This window comes from Melospiza melodia, chromosome 21, assembly GCF_035770615.1.
Source record: "Melospiza melodia melodia isolate bMelMel2 chromosome 21, bMelMel2.pri, whole genome shotgun sequence".
NCBI classification, from domain to species: Eukaryota; Metazoa; Chordata; class Aves; order Passeriformes; family Passerellidae; genus Melospiza; species Melospiza melodia.
In genome coordinates this window covers 12,074,520-12,087,833 of record NC_086214.1, presented here as the reverse complement: position 1 = coordinate 12,087,833, position 13,314 = coordinate 12,074,520, and the positions used below count along the sequence as shown (strand labels likewise).

Sequence of the window (13,314 nt, the reverse complement as noted above, 5' to 3'; positions counted from 1 at the left end):
TACAAATTTTGTTCCAGCTTTCCCTCCAAGCAGCTCCTGCTTAATTACTCCTGCAGGAGGGATCAGGAGCCTCTCCTGAGCACTGGAGCCCAGTGAACATCTCTGGGCTGTGCCTCTGCCAAGTGCTGTACCTTGAACAATTGCAATTTGTCCTCTGCGTGGCTTCAACAAAATCCCAGGATGCCACCTTGTCAGCTGTCTCCTCCTCACACAGGCCATTTGATGTAGCAGAATATTTCCTCCTAGGATTCAATACCAGGAGAGTTATTTGGGAGCAACATATGTTCTTCTCTTATCTTCTGGCAAAGCTCAAGAGCAGTTTGGTGACAGGGGATTCAGCAAAGAAAGGATAAATTGCCTTTTCCTGACATATTCAACTGAGAACTAAGTAAATCATTCCTGAATAGTTAGGGGAAAAATGAACTTCTTTAGAAATGGTTTGTTAGAAGAGTAAAGTACATTGCACCAGCAGTCACAGCACCTTAACAGAACTAATTGCTACAAGGGACACACAGAATATTGGCATTTTTGGCTTCAGAGGGTAAATACATACTTGTTCTGTGCTCTGTTCATGTTGCACTCTTGCCAGACTCTGTCCACCACTTGGTTGGCCAGTTTTCTGGGGATTTTGCCACCGTGATGGCTGGTACTGTCTGAGATAAATCCATCTGAAACTGAGGAAAACTTCACCCATTTCTGGGCAGACTGAGCATCAACTGGAAAGCAGCACCAGAGGAAACAGATTCAGGCAGTGAGACAATGCAGTGTCTATCATTCCAGTTCAATTAACCAGAGGAAGAAAACTGACTTCTTCACTCAGTGTTAGGAAATAGAAACACACAGAAAATTTAGGAATAGTAGCAAATTATTATAGGAGATTTTTAAAAGCACCATATATGTTTATGTTGTAAGTAGGTTGGATATTCTTTATCTTTGATGAAAGTGACCTGAAATAAAAATCAACTTGAGCAAAGTCAAGATTATGATTAAAAAACAGGGTCAAGCTTGGGTAACAGAAGATCATGAAAGGAAAAAAGAAACAACACCTCTTCTGCACAATAAAACTTATGTAAATGTCACCTGAAACTATCAGTGAGTGACCTAAATGAGCTCCCCTGCTCACACCCAGGGCAGAGGGCACAGAGCCTGACTGGAAACCAAACCACAGCCAATCTTCCTGGGCTGGAGAAAACAGCACCTTTCACTGATGACTGAGGGCACAGTGGGGTTATGGAGCTCTGTCAGAACACAGGGATGCTCACAGAGGGGCAAAAACCCCCAAAACTTCCCCAGAGCAACCCAGAGTACTGGTACCAACCCCAAGTACAACAGCAGCTCTGGTTCCAGCAGCTCACAGCAGAGTTTGAGTTCATTTTGCCCACAGTTGGTGCCATCAGCTTTTTACTGTAACAAACTTAGGACTACAGAAATGTGATTTTCCCTCCGAAGCCAGCTGCACACAGAGCCCCTGAATCCCCTCAAACTCTGTTACAAGTTTGTTAGAAGAAACCATGGGAACAATTCCCTGGTGCAGAACCCAATTCCTTCCCACCTGTCTGAACCTCCTCTGGGGACGTGGGTGGCGTCAGGGTGACGGAGGACATGGCAGGGTCTCTGGTGGAAGCAGGCACTTGGTGGACCCCCAGGCAGGCAGTGGAGCAGTGGGGAGCCCCCCCAGAGCTGGGAGCAGGGATGTCAGTCTGAGGGACCAGCACGAAGCACGCCGGGTACACCATCCTCACTCCAGCTGCAAGAGAGGGCAGCGCACGCCTGGTTACACCCAGAGCCACCAAAGCAGCATTTCAGAGCAAGCCCTGGGCTAACAGACCTTTCCCACCCACTGCAGCATCTCCTTGGGCAGAAACCACCTGTTGGCACCTCCATCATTACTTGATTTGTTTCATTCATACAGAAGATTTGCCCATGCTTTTTATTCATACAGAAGATTTGCCCAGATTTTCTGTATGAATAAAAAGGGTTTTGTACAGGCAGGGACATCCACGTGCTGCTACCTGCTTCTGTCATTTTGTTTTATAAAAGCTGCAAAAATCCTTTTTAGGATCATGTAGCACTGCCAAGATCCCAGCAGCACGAGGGTCTCCAGCCATCACTGCACTAAGAGCTCCTCACAGAGCAGGGATTGCATTTGCTGGCAAATCAAAGGTCCCCAGCCCTCAGCAGAACAATCCCCTGCATCCAGGGGCTGAGGTTTTGGGAAAACAGCAGAGAAGGCCAGGGCCTGAGTACATCAGGTTCTCCAGGATTGTGGTTTTGAAGACACCCCTGAAAGGCAAACCTGCTCTGTGTGAATTTGCAGGGACTCTGAAACAGCACAAGCTGCTTTGGATTCAGCTCAGATGTCATCAGTGATCATCCAGGGCTTTTTTTACTCTCTTATTTTATTTTGTTTTTAAATCTTCCCTCTCAGGACACATAAGAACAAAACCTCCCACTAATGGCTCTGCAGAATCCACTCTGAGCAGCAACCCATCACAGACAGTGCTGAGCATCAAACAGGAAAACCAAACCCAACAACCATTGCTGCAAAGGAATCCCATGGGGTCACTCCTGCATTCAGAATTTTGCAGGTTTATCCAGCCAGTTTATTTCAGCAATTAAAGGGAATCAGGCTCACCAACAAGGACTTCAACAGCAGCTAAAGAATCATCCTCCCAGTCCATTTCTTCTTGTTTCTCCTCAGATCCCTCCTTCAAGTTGGATGTGACAGGGTAGAATTGCTTCCACTCCCCAATCAGCTTCTTTGTGGATGAATCAGAAAGCTTGAAGGACTGCCCTGTGAGTGTGCCATTCAAGCCAAAGGGGCTCAGGATAACTGAAACAGAGATAAAACCCCATTGGAGATGGCATTCACCCCAAATTCCCTCTTCCCCTCTGCAATAGCAACACTCTTATTTCAGCCACACCAAATAAACAATTTACCACTGGTAATTTACAATTTACCACTGGTAAGTCAAAATGCAGCCTAATGATGATTTACTACCCAAGCTTTTGGCAATAGGTTCCCATTGTTAAATTCAGAGGTGCTGCAAGAACTGAGGAACCACAATAACAACTACAGATTAATCCATTCAAACAAGCAACAGGCAAGTTTTCATCTGGGCTTGCAAGGAGTCTCAGATACAGGTGGGATAAAGAAACACTTCCAGATCCTGGCAGAGTTGAGGTGTTTTCCTCATCCTTCCATTCTGGTTACAACAACAGGGAATGCAGAGGGAATCCTCTGCTTCATGTTTAGTCTTGTCCATAGTGGGGAAGCACAGCTGCTGTTAAGTTGCATTCAGGAAAAAAAGCAATTTTGGACACTGAGCAGTGCTGAAGGAGTGAGGCCATGCAGGGAGGGATCACACAGCCCCACTGACCAGACTCAGGCCCCAGCACTCCTCTGTCTTCCAGAGCACAGCCTGCATCTGCTGGGGGAACCACAGGCACTTACAGGCAAGGAAGAGCCAAGGGAAAGGGTGGGAATGGGTTAAATACACTGAGGAACAGGTTAAATCCAGAAATGGATGTCTCAGTGGGGGTTGGTGAAGGTATCTGGGGGTTACAAGGTTGAAACAAAATACTGAAGTCACCAAAATGACAGCACTTGGCAAGGGTGTGATGAGGACCAACGACTCAATTACACACCAAGAGATGAATATGCAAATGTTCCACCTGCAAATGCAGCAGGGCCAGGACACAGCACCTGGCAGTGAGCACAGGGCACAGCTGGGCACAGCTGGGCACAGCTGGGCAGCTCTGCCCCCAGTGCCAGCCTGGCCAGGCCCCCAGGGAGGCCCAGGGAGGAGTGCAGGTGGCAGAGGCAGCAGCCCCACCTTGGAAGGGGCTGTTGGACTGCTGGGCCAGGGTGAGGTGCTCCTCGCTGAGCAGGTACACGGGCTGGTGCTGGCTGATCTCCACGCTCGTGCACACGTTGCTGTCCCCGTGCAGGAAGAAGGTGAACGAGCAGGACAAGTGCTCACTGCAAAGGCAACAGCAGAAAAGAAGGCTGAAGTACACATTTTCTGTAAGTTGGTCTCTGTTTCAGCAGTTTTCAGGCATTTCCTCACAATATATTCATTAATGGCAGTAATCAAAACACCCTTTTACATTCACCCTTCTATTTATATGTTCCTTTACAAACCCAAAGAAATATCAGCTAGAAAACAACAGGCACTAAGTTTTCCATTTCTTCAGTCTGACACTTTATATTTTGCTGTCTTGAGAAAATTTAAACCATAATTTTTTACAAGACAAAAACCTGTAATTTAATATTTTTATACCTTATGCATTTATTTAAAATCTCTAGAAATACTTCTGAACATATTTTATTTTTAATGAGGTCATATCTAGGTTGTCCTGTCACAGCTTCACTCAGCAGAATTTAATATCAGCCAACAAGTCACTTCTTTAAGAGCAAGAAGAATGGCAACAGCTTTGAGAAGTGGTTTTGTTTTGTTATTTAAATTGAATCTTATCTTCGTGTTCCTAAAGCCAATCAAGTAACTAAAAATGACATCCCATACCTACACACAAAAGGGAAGATACAATCAATTAAAAAAACCGAGGCTCAAGACATTCTTAATTAAAGTCGTTAAGGCAAGTGTCAATGTTTAATAGCAGATGCTTCACTGACAGCTTCTCTCATGGTCCTGAGTTTCAGGGGATAAAAACCCAACAGGTTTGAACAGCACAAAACTCCAACAATGAACATTTCTCTTCCTACACCTCTGATTTCAATGCTGTTTCCCAGTGCTGTGCAGTTATCAGTGAGCAACTCCACAAAATCACTCTGCAGAGAATTTCTCATTTTTGGGGCTCTGCTCTGTGTTGTTGTCACAAAACTACAGCTGACCCCTGCAAGGACAACCAGGAAAATATTTCATCTTGCATCCACATCAACTCCAGGATTTATATGAAATATATTTCACCAATTTTAATTAAAGGACAGCAGGAAAGGAAGGCAAAACCAAGCAGATCCCTGCCACAAGTGGCACATCCTCATGCCCACCTGGAAAACTTTTTATTTTCCCCCTTTTAAAGAAGCTGAACAGGCACAACATTCCTCAGTTACAGTGGTACAAGTTATCCCAATGTCTGCCAGACTGATGCACTCCAGCAGGAAAAGAGCAGATGTTTAAAAGCAGGAGATGCTGCTCACTTGGACATTAAATGAGGTCAAACATCATGGCCAGAGAAGGACCAAGGTCAAGGAGAACCTGAGAAGAACTTCATAAAGTGCTGGTGAGAAAATAAATCTTCCTTTGTAAGGAGGGAGCAGCAAAACCCTGCTCAGCCTCAGGGAAAAGGGATCAAGGCACAGCAAACACTGATTTTAGTCAATCAAAAAGCAGATTCTGGGGAGGATTTCTGCAAAACCCAATGGAGAGGACACTCCATGAATTACTGCAGCCTGGAAAGGAACATAACACCTCTGTGTCCCAAAACCAGATCTGATCCCACAGCCAGAGCCCAGCAATGGAGGCTCTGGGACATCCCTGTTCCTTGGGCTGAAAGCAATCTGGCACTCCTGGAAAGGCACAAACAGCTCCAGAGGCACCAGAACAACCCCAAAACCACAACCTGCACAGCTGCAGGGGCTGGGAACATCTCCAGTGCCATCTCCAAGGTGTTTCCTTCCCAGAGGGAAATGATGGCAAGGGGAACAGCAAGGGGAATGAAAAGTTTCTGGAAGTGGCACAGTGCATTCACTCCATGGAAATGGAATGGAAATGGAAATGGAAATGGGTTTTCATCCTCAGTCAGGGAGGAGAAAGGTGGAACAGTGACAAAAACAAAGCAGATTTAAATCAAGGACCAAAAGCATCCAAAAAGGATGAGAGAAGCCTCAGAGTGCTCAGGAGGAGCAGAACAGCACATTTTTATTGCAGCACCTTAAAGAGGAGCTGCAGTGACCCCACTGAGGAGCTGCTCTGAGGGAGAACAGTTCTCAGGGTTTAATTGTGTTCTAGGGGCAAAAATTACAAGATCTGGATGAATTATGAACTGCTTTAACCACACTGCTCAGGAATGCCAGGAAGGTTCCATTTAAAAATGCACTGAGGATGGAGCTGAGCATCTTGGTGATGCCTACAAAACACACCACTGAATTCCAGTGTGGAAATCTGATTAAACTGCAGTCCTTATGCAAATGGTGGCAGACTGATTTTCCAACTGAATTTTATTTCCCCAACCATATTGGATGTTTTAGGGTGAAGGAGGTGGCAGTGCCTTGGTTCCCTGAGACAGACACGATTCAGAAGCTCGGTTATCAGCGAGATAAAACTTCAAAATAAAAGCACATATTCCCTGTATACACTTTAAATGCAATTAAGCTTCACCTCTTGTAAACAGCCCATTGTTAGCCAGATAAAGGGCAAACAATCACGGCCATAATCTGATGGAATTCAGATAAACCAAGACAAAAGGGAGGCAATCAGCATGATAACAGAAGCATTTCAATTCATCACTGCAAAACCAGTCCTAAGGAACAGCAAGGAAAACTCAAGGTCACCATGCAAAAGCCAAATCCAAAAATCCAAACAAGGAAAAAGAGCCCAAATCAGATTTCTCTTCTCCCCCAACTCAGCAGGGGAGAGGTTTCCAACCAAATAATCCAGGGAGAGAGCACCCAGTGCTGCAGTGCCATTGTTCCCAGCTCTGCCTCCATGGCACAGAGAGCATCCACTGCCACAGTTCAGCCTGCAAAACCCAAATTTCACCCAATTTCCACTAATCCTGGCTATAAATACAAGTGTGAAACAGCAGAACAATGCCCAGCACCGGGGGGGTTTCTCTCAGAGGTGCAGCAGAGTTGTGGCCAGGAGGATAATTTGTTTCACAGGAGAAATACACAGTAAAAAAAAGGAGGCTGGAAAGTCGGGATAAGGAAACAGATCCCACCTGGGACACAAAGTATCCCTGGAAGGGCTTTAAACAAAGCAAACCTGAAGGCAAAATTGACACTTCATGGACCCAAATGCACTTTTGGTTCTTGTGAGCCAGCAGCTCAAAAACTGCTTCCCCCACACTGAAATTATTCAGGTTACAGAACTTAAGAAACAGCAATGCATGTGGAAATAATCACAAGAAATACAAATAAAGAAATCTAATTAAAACAGAAAAAAAAAATCACAACCACAGGGAAGCTCTTTGGAGGGAGTGGAGAAAAGGAGGAAGGAACATGAAGAACCCAGAGTTCTGCAGCACTGGATGCCCCCACACAAATTATTGTATGGGCTTAGAAACTCTACAAACATGCAGGCTTTTTGTTATTGTTTTGTTTCAATTAATGCATTTTGAACATCCCTCCAATTCTTAAGTTTCTAGAGCCTGGCTGCCAGTGCACAACCTCAGCTTGGGAGGAATATTCCAAACTAGGAAAGGAAAAAGGGAAGGAAAGAAAAAGGAAAAGAAAGAAAAGGAAAAAGGAAAGGAAAGGAAAGGAAAGGAAAGGAAAGGAAAGGAAAGGAAAGGAAAGGAAAGGAAAGGGAAAAGGAAAAGGAAAGGAAAGGAAAGGAAAGGAAAGGAAAGGAAAGGAAAGGAAAGGAAAAGGAAAGGAAAGGAAAGGAAAGGAAAGGAAAGGAAAGGAAAGGAAAGGAAAAGGAAAGGAAAGGAAAAGGAAAGGAAAGGAAAAGGAAAGGAAAGGAAAGGAAAGGAAAGGAAAGGAAAGGAAAGGAAAGGAAAGGAAAGGAAGAAAAAAAGGGGGGAAAAGGGGAAAAAATGGGAAAGAAAGAAAAAAAAAAAGAAAAAAAGAAAAAAAGAAAAAAGAAAAAAAAAGAAAAAGAAAAAAAGGAAAAAAGGGAAAAAGGGGGGGGAAGGGGGGAAAAGGGGGCGGGAAAGAGGAAAGGTGGATATATTTATTTATTTACTTATTTTTTTATTTTCTCCACCATTTATCCAAGTCCTCCTCTAATCTTCTCAATAACTCACCTCACAAAAATCCCAATCAAGCAAAAAATCTGCCACGTAGCACTTGGGGGTAAATAGGCAAATTATCTTTACAATTCAGGCAAGGACACAGGAACAGAACCAGGCTGGTGGTTTCCTGCCTGCTAACGGAAGAGTTCATCCTATTTTTATTTGCAGACTATTTTAGGTAGCTCAGAAGATCACTGGTAATTTGTGCAGAGCATCTCACCACTGAAATACGGAAAAAAAACCCCGACACCTCAACACTTTGAAATTTTATTCTGCACAAAGGGAGAATCAGTGACATCCTTAAGGTCAGGTACAAAATTAAAAAATCTGATGCTAAAGTCAGCACTGATCACCTCTCTTTTTAGTACTTCTACCATCAGGTATTGTTGAATATACTTTTATTCAGAAAGTTCTGAAACAAAATCCTAAAAAAAACCCTTTTTGTCTTATTCTGAACATCAAGTTGCTCCATGAATATTTCTAATTATTTCATTAAAGCCCCAATCACAGAATTTAGGTATCAATAATCCAGTTCCCAGCTGATTTCTGGGTAGAGATATGAAGTGCCATCAGAACAAGGATTCTTTATGATTTTTGTCCTGAACACACCAGAATTCATTAGCTTGAGGTCCAATCCTGAAAGCAACTTTAAAAACAAATAAAAATAAAGTAAGAAAGAGACTCCTTGGGAATAATGCTGTCTGAGGCAACCTTCAGTCCTCATCTACACTCCATTAAAATACATTTGTGTAAAACCATTGATTCCCCCATGCTCCCTCTTCACTCCAATCACACAAAACAAAAATGTTTTCCTTTCAGAGACAAAGGATTATGATTTTATGGGGGGGAGAAAAACAGAAGCTGCTGTGGATAAATCCAGTACAATTTCTACTTCTACCTTTTTAAGAATAACTGAAGGGTAGGAGGGGAAACCACACTAAAATCCACATCTCCAGGAGGTTCCCATTAGCAAATCTGAAACTATCTCCTTGATAAAAAGGTAATTAGGGCTGGTTTTGTCTCCACATTAGGACTTTCTGTAGAGCTTTAGATCCTCAAAGTGCCTCCCAAACATTGGCTGCATTAGGACCCCACTAATCCACACTCAGATCAGCTCCCCGTGGCAGCACCAGCACAAGGAAGCTCCAACTAAAAGCACATTTTAATAGTAAATAAAAAAAATCCAAATGTTTCAGCTGAAAGAGAAAATGTTTGTTTTATGTAATTACTATCTCCTGTTTTCCTAGCTTGTCTCTGTGAATTACTTCTGAGTTGAAGTGGGAGCACCTTGTGCTGCCAAAGCGCCGCTCACCCAACCAAAATATTTACAGAGTGCTGAGGGAGAGCACAGAGCTCACAGGGCAGGGATGGGAATGGGGAATGGGAATGGAGAATGGGGAAATGGGGAATGGAAATGGGGAATGGGGGAATGGGAATGGAAATGGGGAAATGGGGAATGGGAATGGGGAAATGGGGAATGGGAATGGGGAAATGGGAATGGGGAAATGGGGAATGGGGAAATGGGGAATGGGGAATGGGGAATGGGAATGGGGAATGGGAATGGGGAATGGGAATGGGGAAATGGGAATGGGGAATGGGAAATGGGAATGGGGAATGGGAATGGGGAATGGGAATGGGGAATGGGAATGGGGAAATGGGAATGGGGAAATGGGAATGGGGAAATGGGAATGGGGAAATGGGAATGGGGAAATGGGAATGGGGAAATGGGAATGGGGAAATGGGAATGGGGAAATGGGAATGGGGAAATGGGGAATGGGGGAATGGAAATGGGAATGGGAAATGGGGAATGGGAATGGGGAAATGGGAAATGGGGACATGGGGACATGGGGACATGGAGAATGAATGGGGAAATGGAGAATGGGGAATGGGAAATGGGGAATGGGAAATGGGATGGGGGAATGGGAAATGGGGGAATGGGAAATGGGGGAATGGGAAATGGGGGAATGGGAAATGGGGGAATGGGGATTGGAATGGGAAATGGGAAATGGGAAATGGGGAATGGGAAATGGGGAATGGGGAAATCGGAAATGGGGAAATGGGAAATGGGAAATGGGGAATGGGGAAATGGGAAATGGGGAAATGGGAAATGGGAAATGGGGAATGGGGAAATGCCCTCCTGCCCCAGACAGCCCAGCAGGGAGAGCACACCTGGCCCAGCAGCACAAACACAGCAGCTCAGCTAAGGCCCTCATTAATTAATTACCATTATTATTCGTTGCAGAAGTTGGCACATCTTGGTCAGTGTGGGGCATTTTCCCCAAGGATCAATCCCTGACAGGAATGGAGAGTTCCCAACCTCAGGGAAACCCTCCCAAGAGCTGTCCTTCACACTGAGTGCCACTGAAATCAGTTCAAAGCATCAAAGAAGCTCCTCTTGAAAATCTGACAGTTCCCTTCTATAATAAATTCCTGGGGTAGAGAACACAGTCTTACAATTAAATAGTTTCTTTTGAAAATGAAAAATTATATGGAAGAAAGGTTTAAGGTGACACACATCCCCCATACAGCCCTAAGTCCTTTCCTTTCCTTTTTCCTTTGCTTTTCCTGTTCCTTTCCTTTTGTTTTCCTTTCCCTTTCCTTTTTCCAGGCTGGGATACACCAGAGCAGTTCTCTGGGACCCTTCCAGCAGCAGCAGGAACCCCCAGGTACTGAGGAGAAGTTTCTTCTCCAGCTCCCTCCACCTTTGCTCTCCCAAAGCCCATCCTGTTCCAAACGTGGCATCCCCAATTCCCTCTCCCCATCCCCAATCCTGAACTGCCAAACTCCCCAGTCTTGTTCTGACTGCAGAGGAGCAGGGAACTCAGTGTGCTTGTGCTGTGATCAGCAAATAGGAAAGAAGTCCAACTCTAAAAGCAGAGCAGGAATCCCAGCAAAAGCTCAGCTCCATTTCCCAGGGAGCTGCAGGCTCTGTCAGAAATGAAGGAGCCAGAGCAGGAATTGCTGCTCTCACCCTGGACAAAGGCAGGGAGCAGAGATGCTCTTCCAGCATCCCTGGGTAACTCCCCATGGCCAGGCAGAGAAATACAGCAGAAAGCTGATTTTGATGATAACACAAAGCACAAAAACATAGCTAATAGCAAAGTAGAAAAAACCCTTCCAGTTCAAAGCACATCATTAATGACTCCTGTCAAAAGGCTCTCCAAAGCATTCTTTGTGGCTGAGGATGTTTTGATTTGACTTAGACCTGAGAGTTAAAAATATTTATTTATTCCATAACTGAGTTATGTGCACTAAAACAAATATAAATGCAGCAGGCAATCTGTATTCCAGAATAAGCCACAGTTGCCTTAGACTGCCACATTTTAAATTAACTTCATTATTTAAGGCCTTAGCTTCATCCCAATAAAACCAATTTTATTTTTATACACACTAAAACTCCAGCATGGTATTTTAAAAGGAAGCAAACTGATTTTTTCAGGAGGCAGCAAGAAGTTTATATATCCACACAAAGGTATCTATTTTTCCAGATACAATTATAAACAATACTACAAAGAGTTTGCTCACTTTCCTGTATCTGTCACCTTGGGTTTTTGCATCCTTTAATTTGAGGCTGTAAATCTCAATTATCTGAACTTGAGCTTTCACAGGGAAATATACATTTACTATAAAGAATAAAGATGCAGAAGTTCTTTGGGAGAAGGATAACAGCTCTAAACATCCCTGTGTTCCAAAGGCAGGGAACAGCTTTCCCTGTATTGCTCTTTCCCATCCTGAAACATTTACAAACATCTTGTTAAGCCAGATTTTTTCAAAGTTCAAAATGGAAATGCATTATAAAATTGTCACTTAACAAAATCTGAAGTGTCTGGATGGTTTTTGTATTATTTTATTGTTGAGTGAACAAAAAGAGCAGATTTATACTTGAAAGCTAAAAACCCAGAGCATTTTCATTTTGTTTCCTTTTTCCTGATGAACCAACTAGCAGTGTAATTTAAGCTAAATAAGAGAAAACTGCTTTGTGATGTAAAGTGCTAAATTTGTCTGCTTGTAGTCTCTGTAGCAACCCAATATTCCAAAGAGACAATCATGTGATCAATGCTCTCAGCTCCTGCTGTTTATCCTGCACTGTCCTACTTACAGCAGCTCTCAATTCCAGCTGTCTACAGCACAAGGAAAAACATCACCTGCTCTCCTGCCGGGCCACAGCAGCCTCATTAGAGCTGCTGCAAAAAAATGTTGACATTGTTTGATTTAAAGATTAACATAGGGAGGAAATTTACACTGCAAAGACTCGAGCAGCCTTAATAGAAAATATTCCAGCGCTAGCACTTGGTTGCAGACTAAATAGACAGAAATAAACCCAAAAACCTGGGGGTGAACCTTGTTTTGGTAGTTAACTCTCTCGAGTATGAAGGAATTTTTGAGCTTTAGCACCCAGAAATCTCGTTCTGATCCTTAATAATAATAATTCCCAACAGCATCCCAGGGGATTGAGAAGTAAAATTCTCTGTTCCTGAGGAAAGATGACCATGGGAGCTGGGAGAAGGGAGGCAAAGAGGGCAGAAATGGGGTTAAAAGCAGCATTCCCTTTGTCTTGGGGGCAGTGAGGAGCAGACAGGCAGGAGCTGTTCATGCCAATACATTTCTGATGGCACACCAGGGCCCACATTTAAAAAATCCCCCCCAGACTCACACTGCAGCCATGGCCATCCCAATTCCAGCCTGCAGGGCTGCACCAACCTCAGCAATCACCCTCAGTGCCTCCTCTTCCTCTGCAGGGCTGCACCAACCTCAGCACTCACACCCTCAGTGCCTCCTCTTCCTCATGGCAAGAGAAAAGAAAATCCCTCTCCAGAACTCTGATAAGCAACCTTCAAAACAAGATAACTACAAGATGTACAAAGGTTTCAAATAAAGCCAAACTGGCATCTGGAATGTTCTTCAGCAGTCACTTCCCATGAAGTTATACACTTATTATATTTTCTATTTCTGTGGGAAGTTAAAAAGAAGAGAATGGTGGCCTGGCATTGTAAAATCTGAACCCAGACTTGTGGTAAACAGAATTACCCTGAAACCTGTGCAGCAAGTTATGATAACCTTATCACTTATGAATTTTCAAGTGGCTTGTGGGGTGGTTTTTGTATTTTTTGTTTTGGGTGTGTGGTGTTTCTCTGGTGTTTTTTCACCATTTTTACTGAACTCATCAGACACAAGTTCTGCTTTGCCACCCACTGCAATGGCTGCATTATTTCCCAATTACAAGGGGAAAAAAAAGCAACCATACAAGTAATATAGCAGCTTTTAGCATTCTAGACTTTAGCTGTCTATCAGATCCACCCACCAATTCAGGATTACTCAATTGTTTGCTTACTGCTTTTTCAATTGTGTTAAAGTTTAGCAAGTTGTAATTATTACCAAAAACTCCAAGAGATG

General features: G+C 43.8%; 1 protein-coding gene across 2 annotated transcripts in view; it reads right to left on the bottom strand.

Moving 5' to 3' along the window:
- The window catches only part of MED13 (mediator complex subunit 13), a 57,070-nt gene that overhangs the window by 26,266 nt on the left and 17,490 nt on the right, over positions 1-13,314 (bottom strand). Inside the window, exons 4-9 of one of the 2 annotated variants that reach the window (XM_063174104.1) lie at positions 3,837-3,982; positions 3,381-3,428; positions 2,636-2,833; positions 1,553-1,747; positions 554-716; positions 132-242 (exon numbers count right to left, since the gene is read on the bottom strand). In XM_063174104.1, the coding sequence (XP_063030174.1) occupies positions 132-242; positions 554-716; positions 1,553-1,747; positions 2,636-2,833; positions 3,381-3,428; positions 3,837-3,982 (861 nt within the window). The remainder of the gene's footprint in view (positions 1-131; positions 243-553; positions 717-1,552; positions 1,748-2,635; positions 2,834-3,380; positions 3,429-3,836; positions 3,983-13,314) is intronic. The other variant, XM_063174105.1, reaches the window with a different exon arrangement.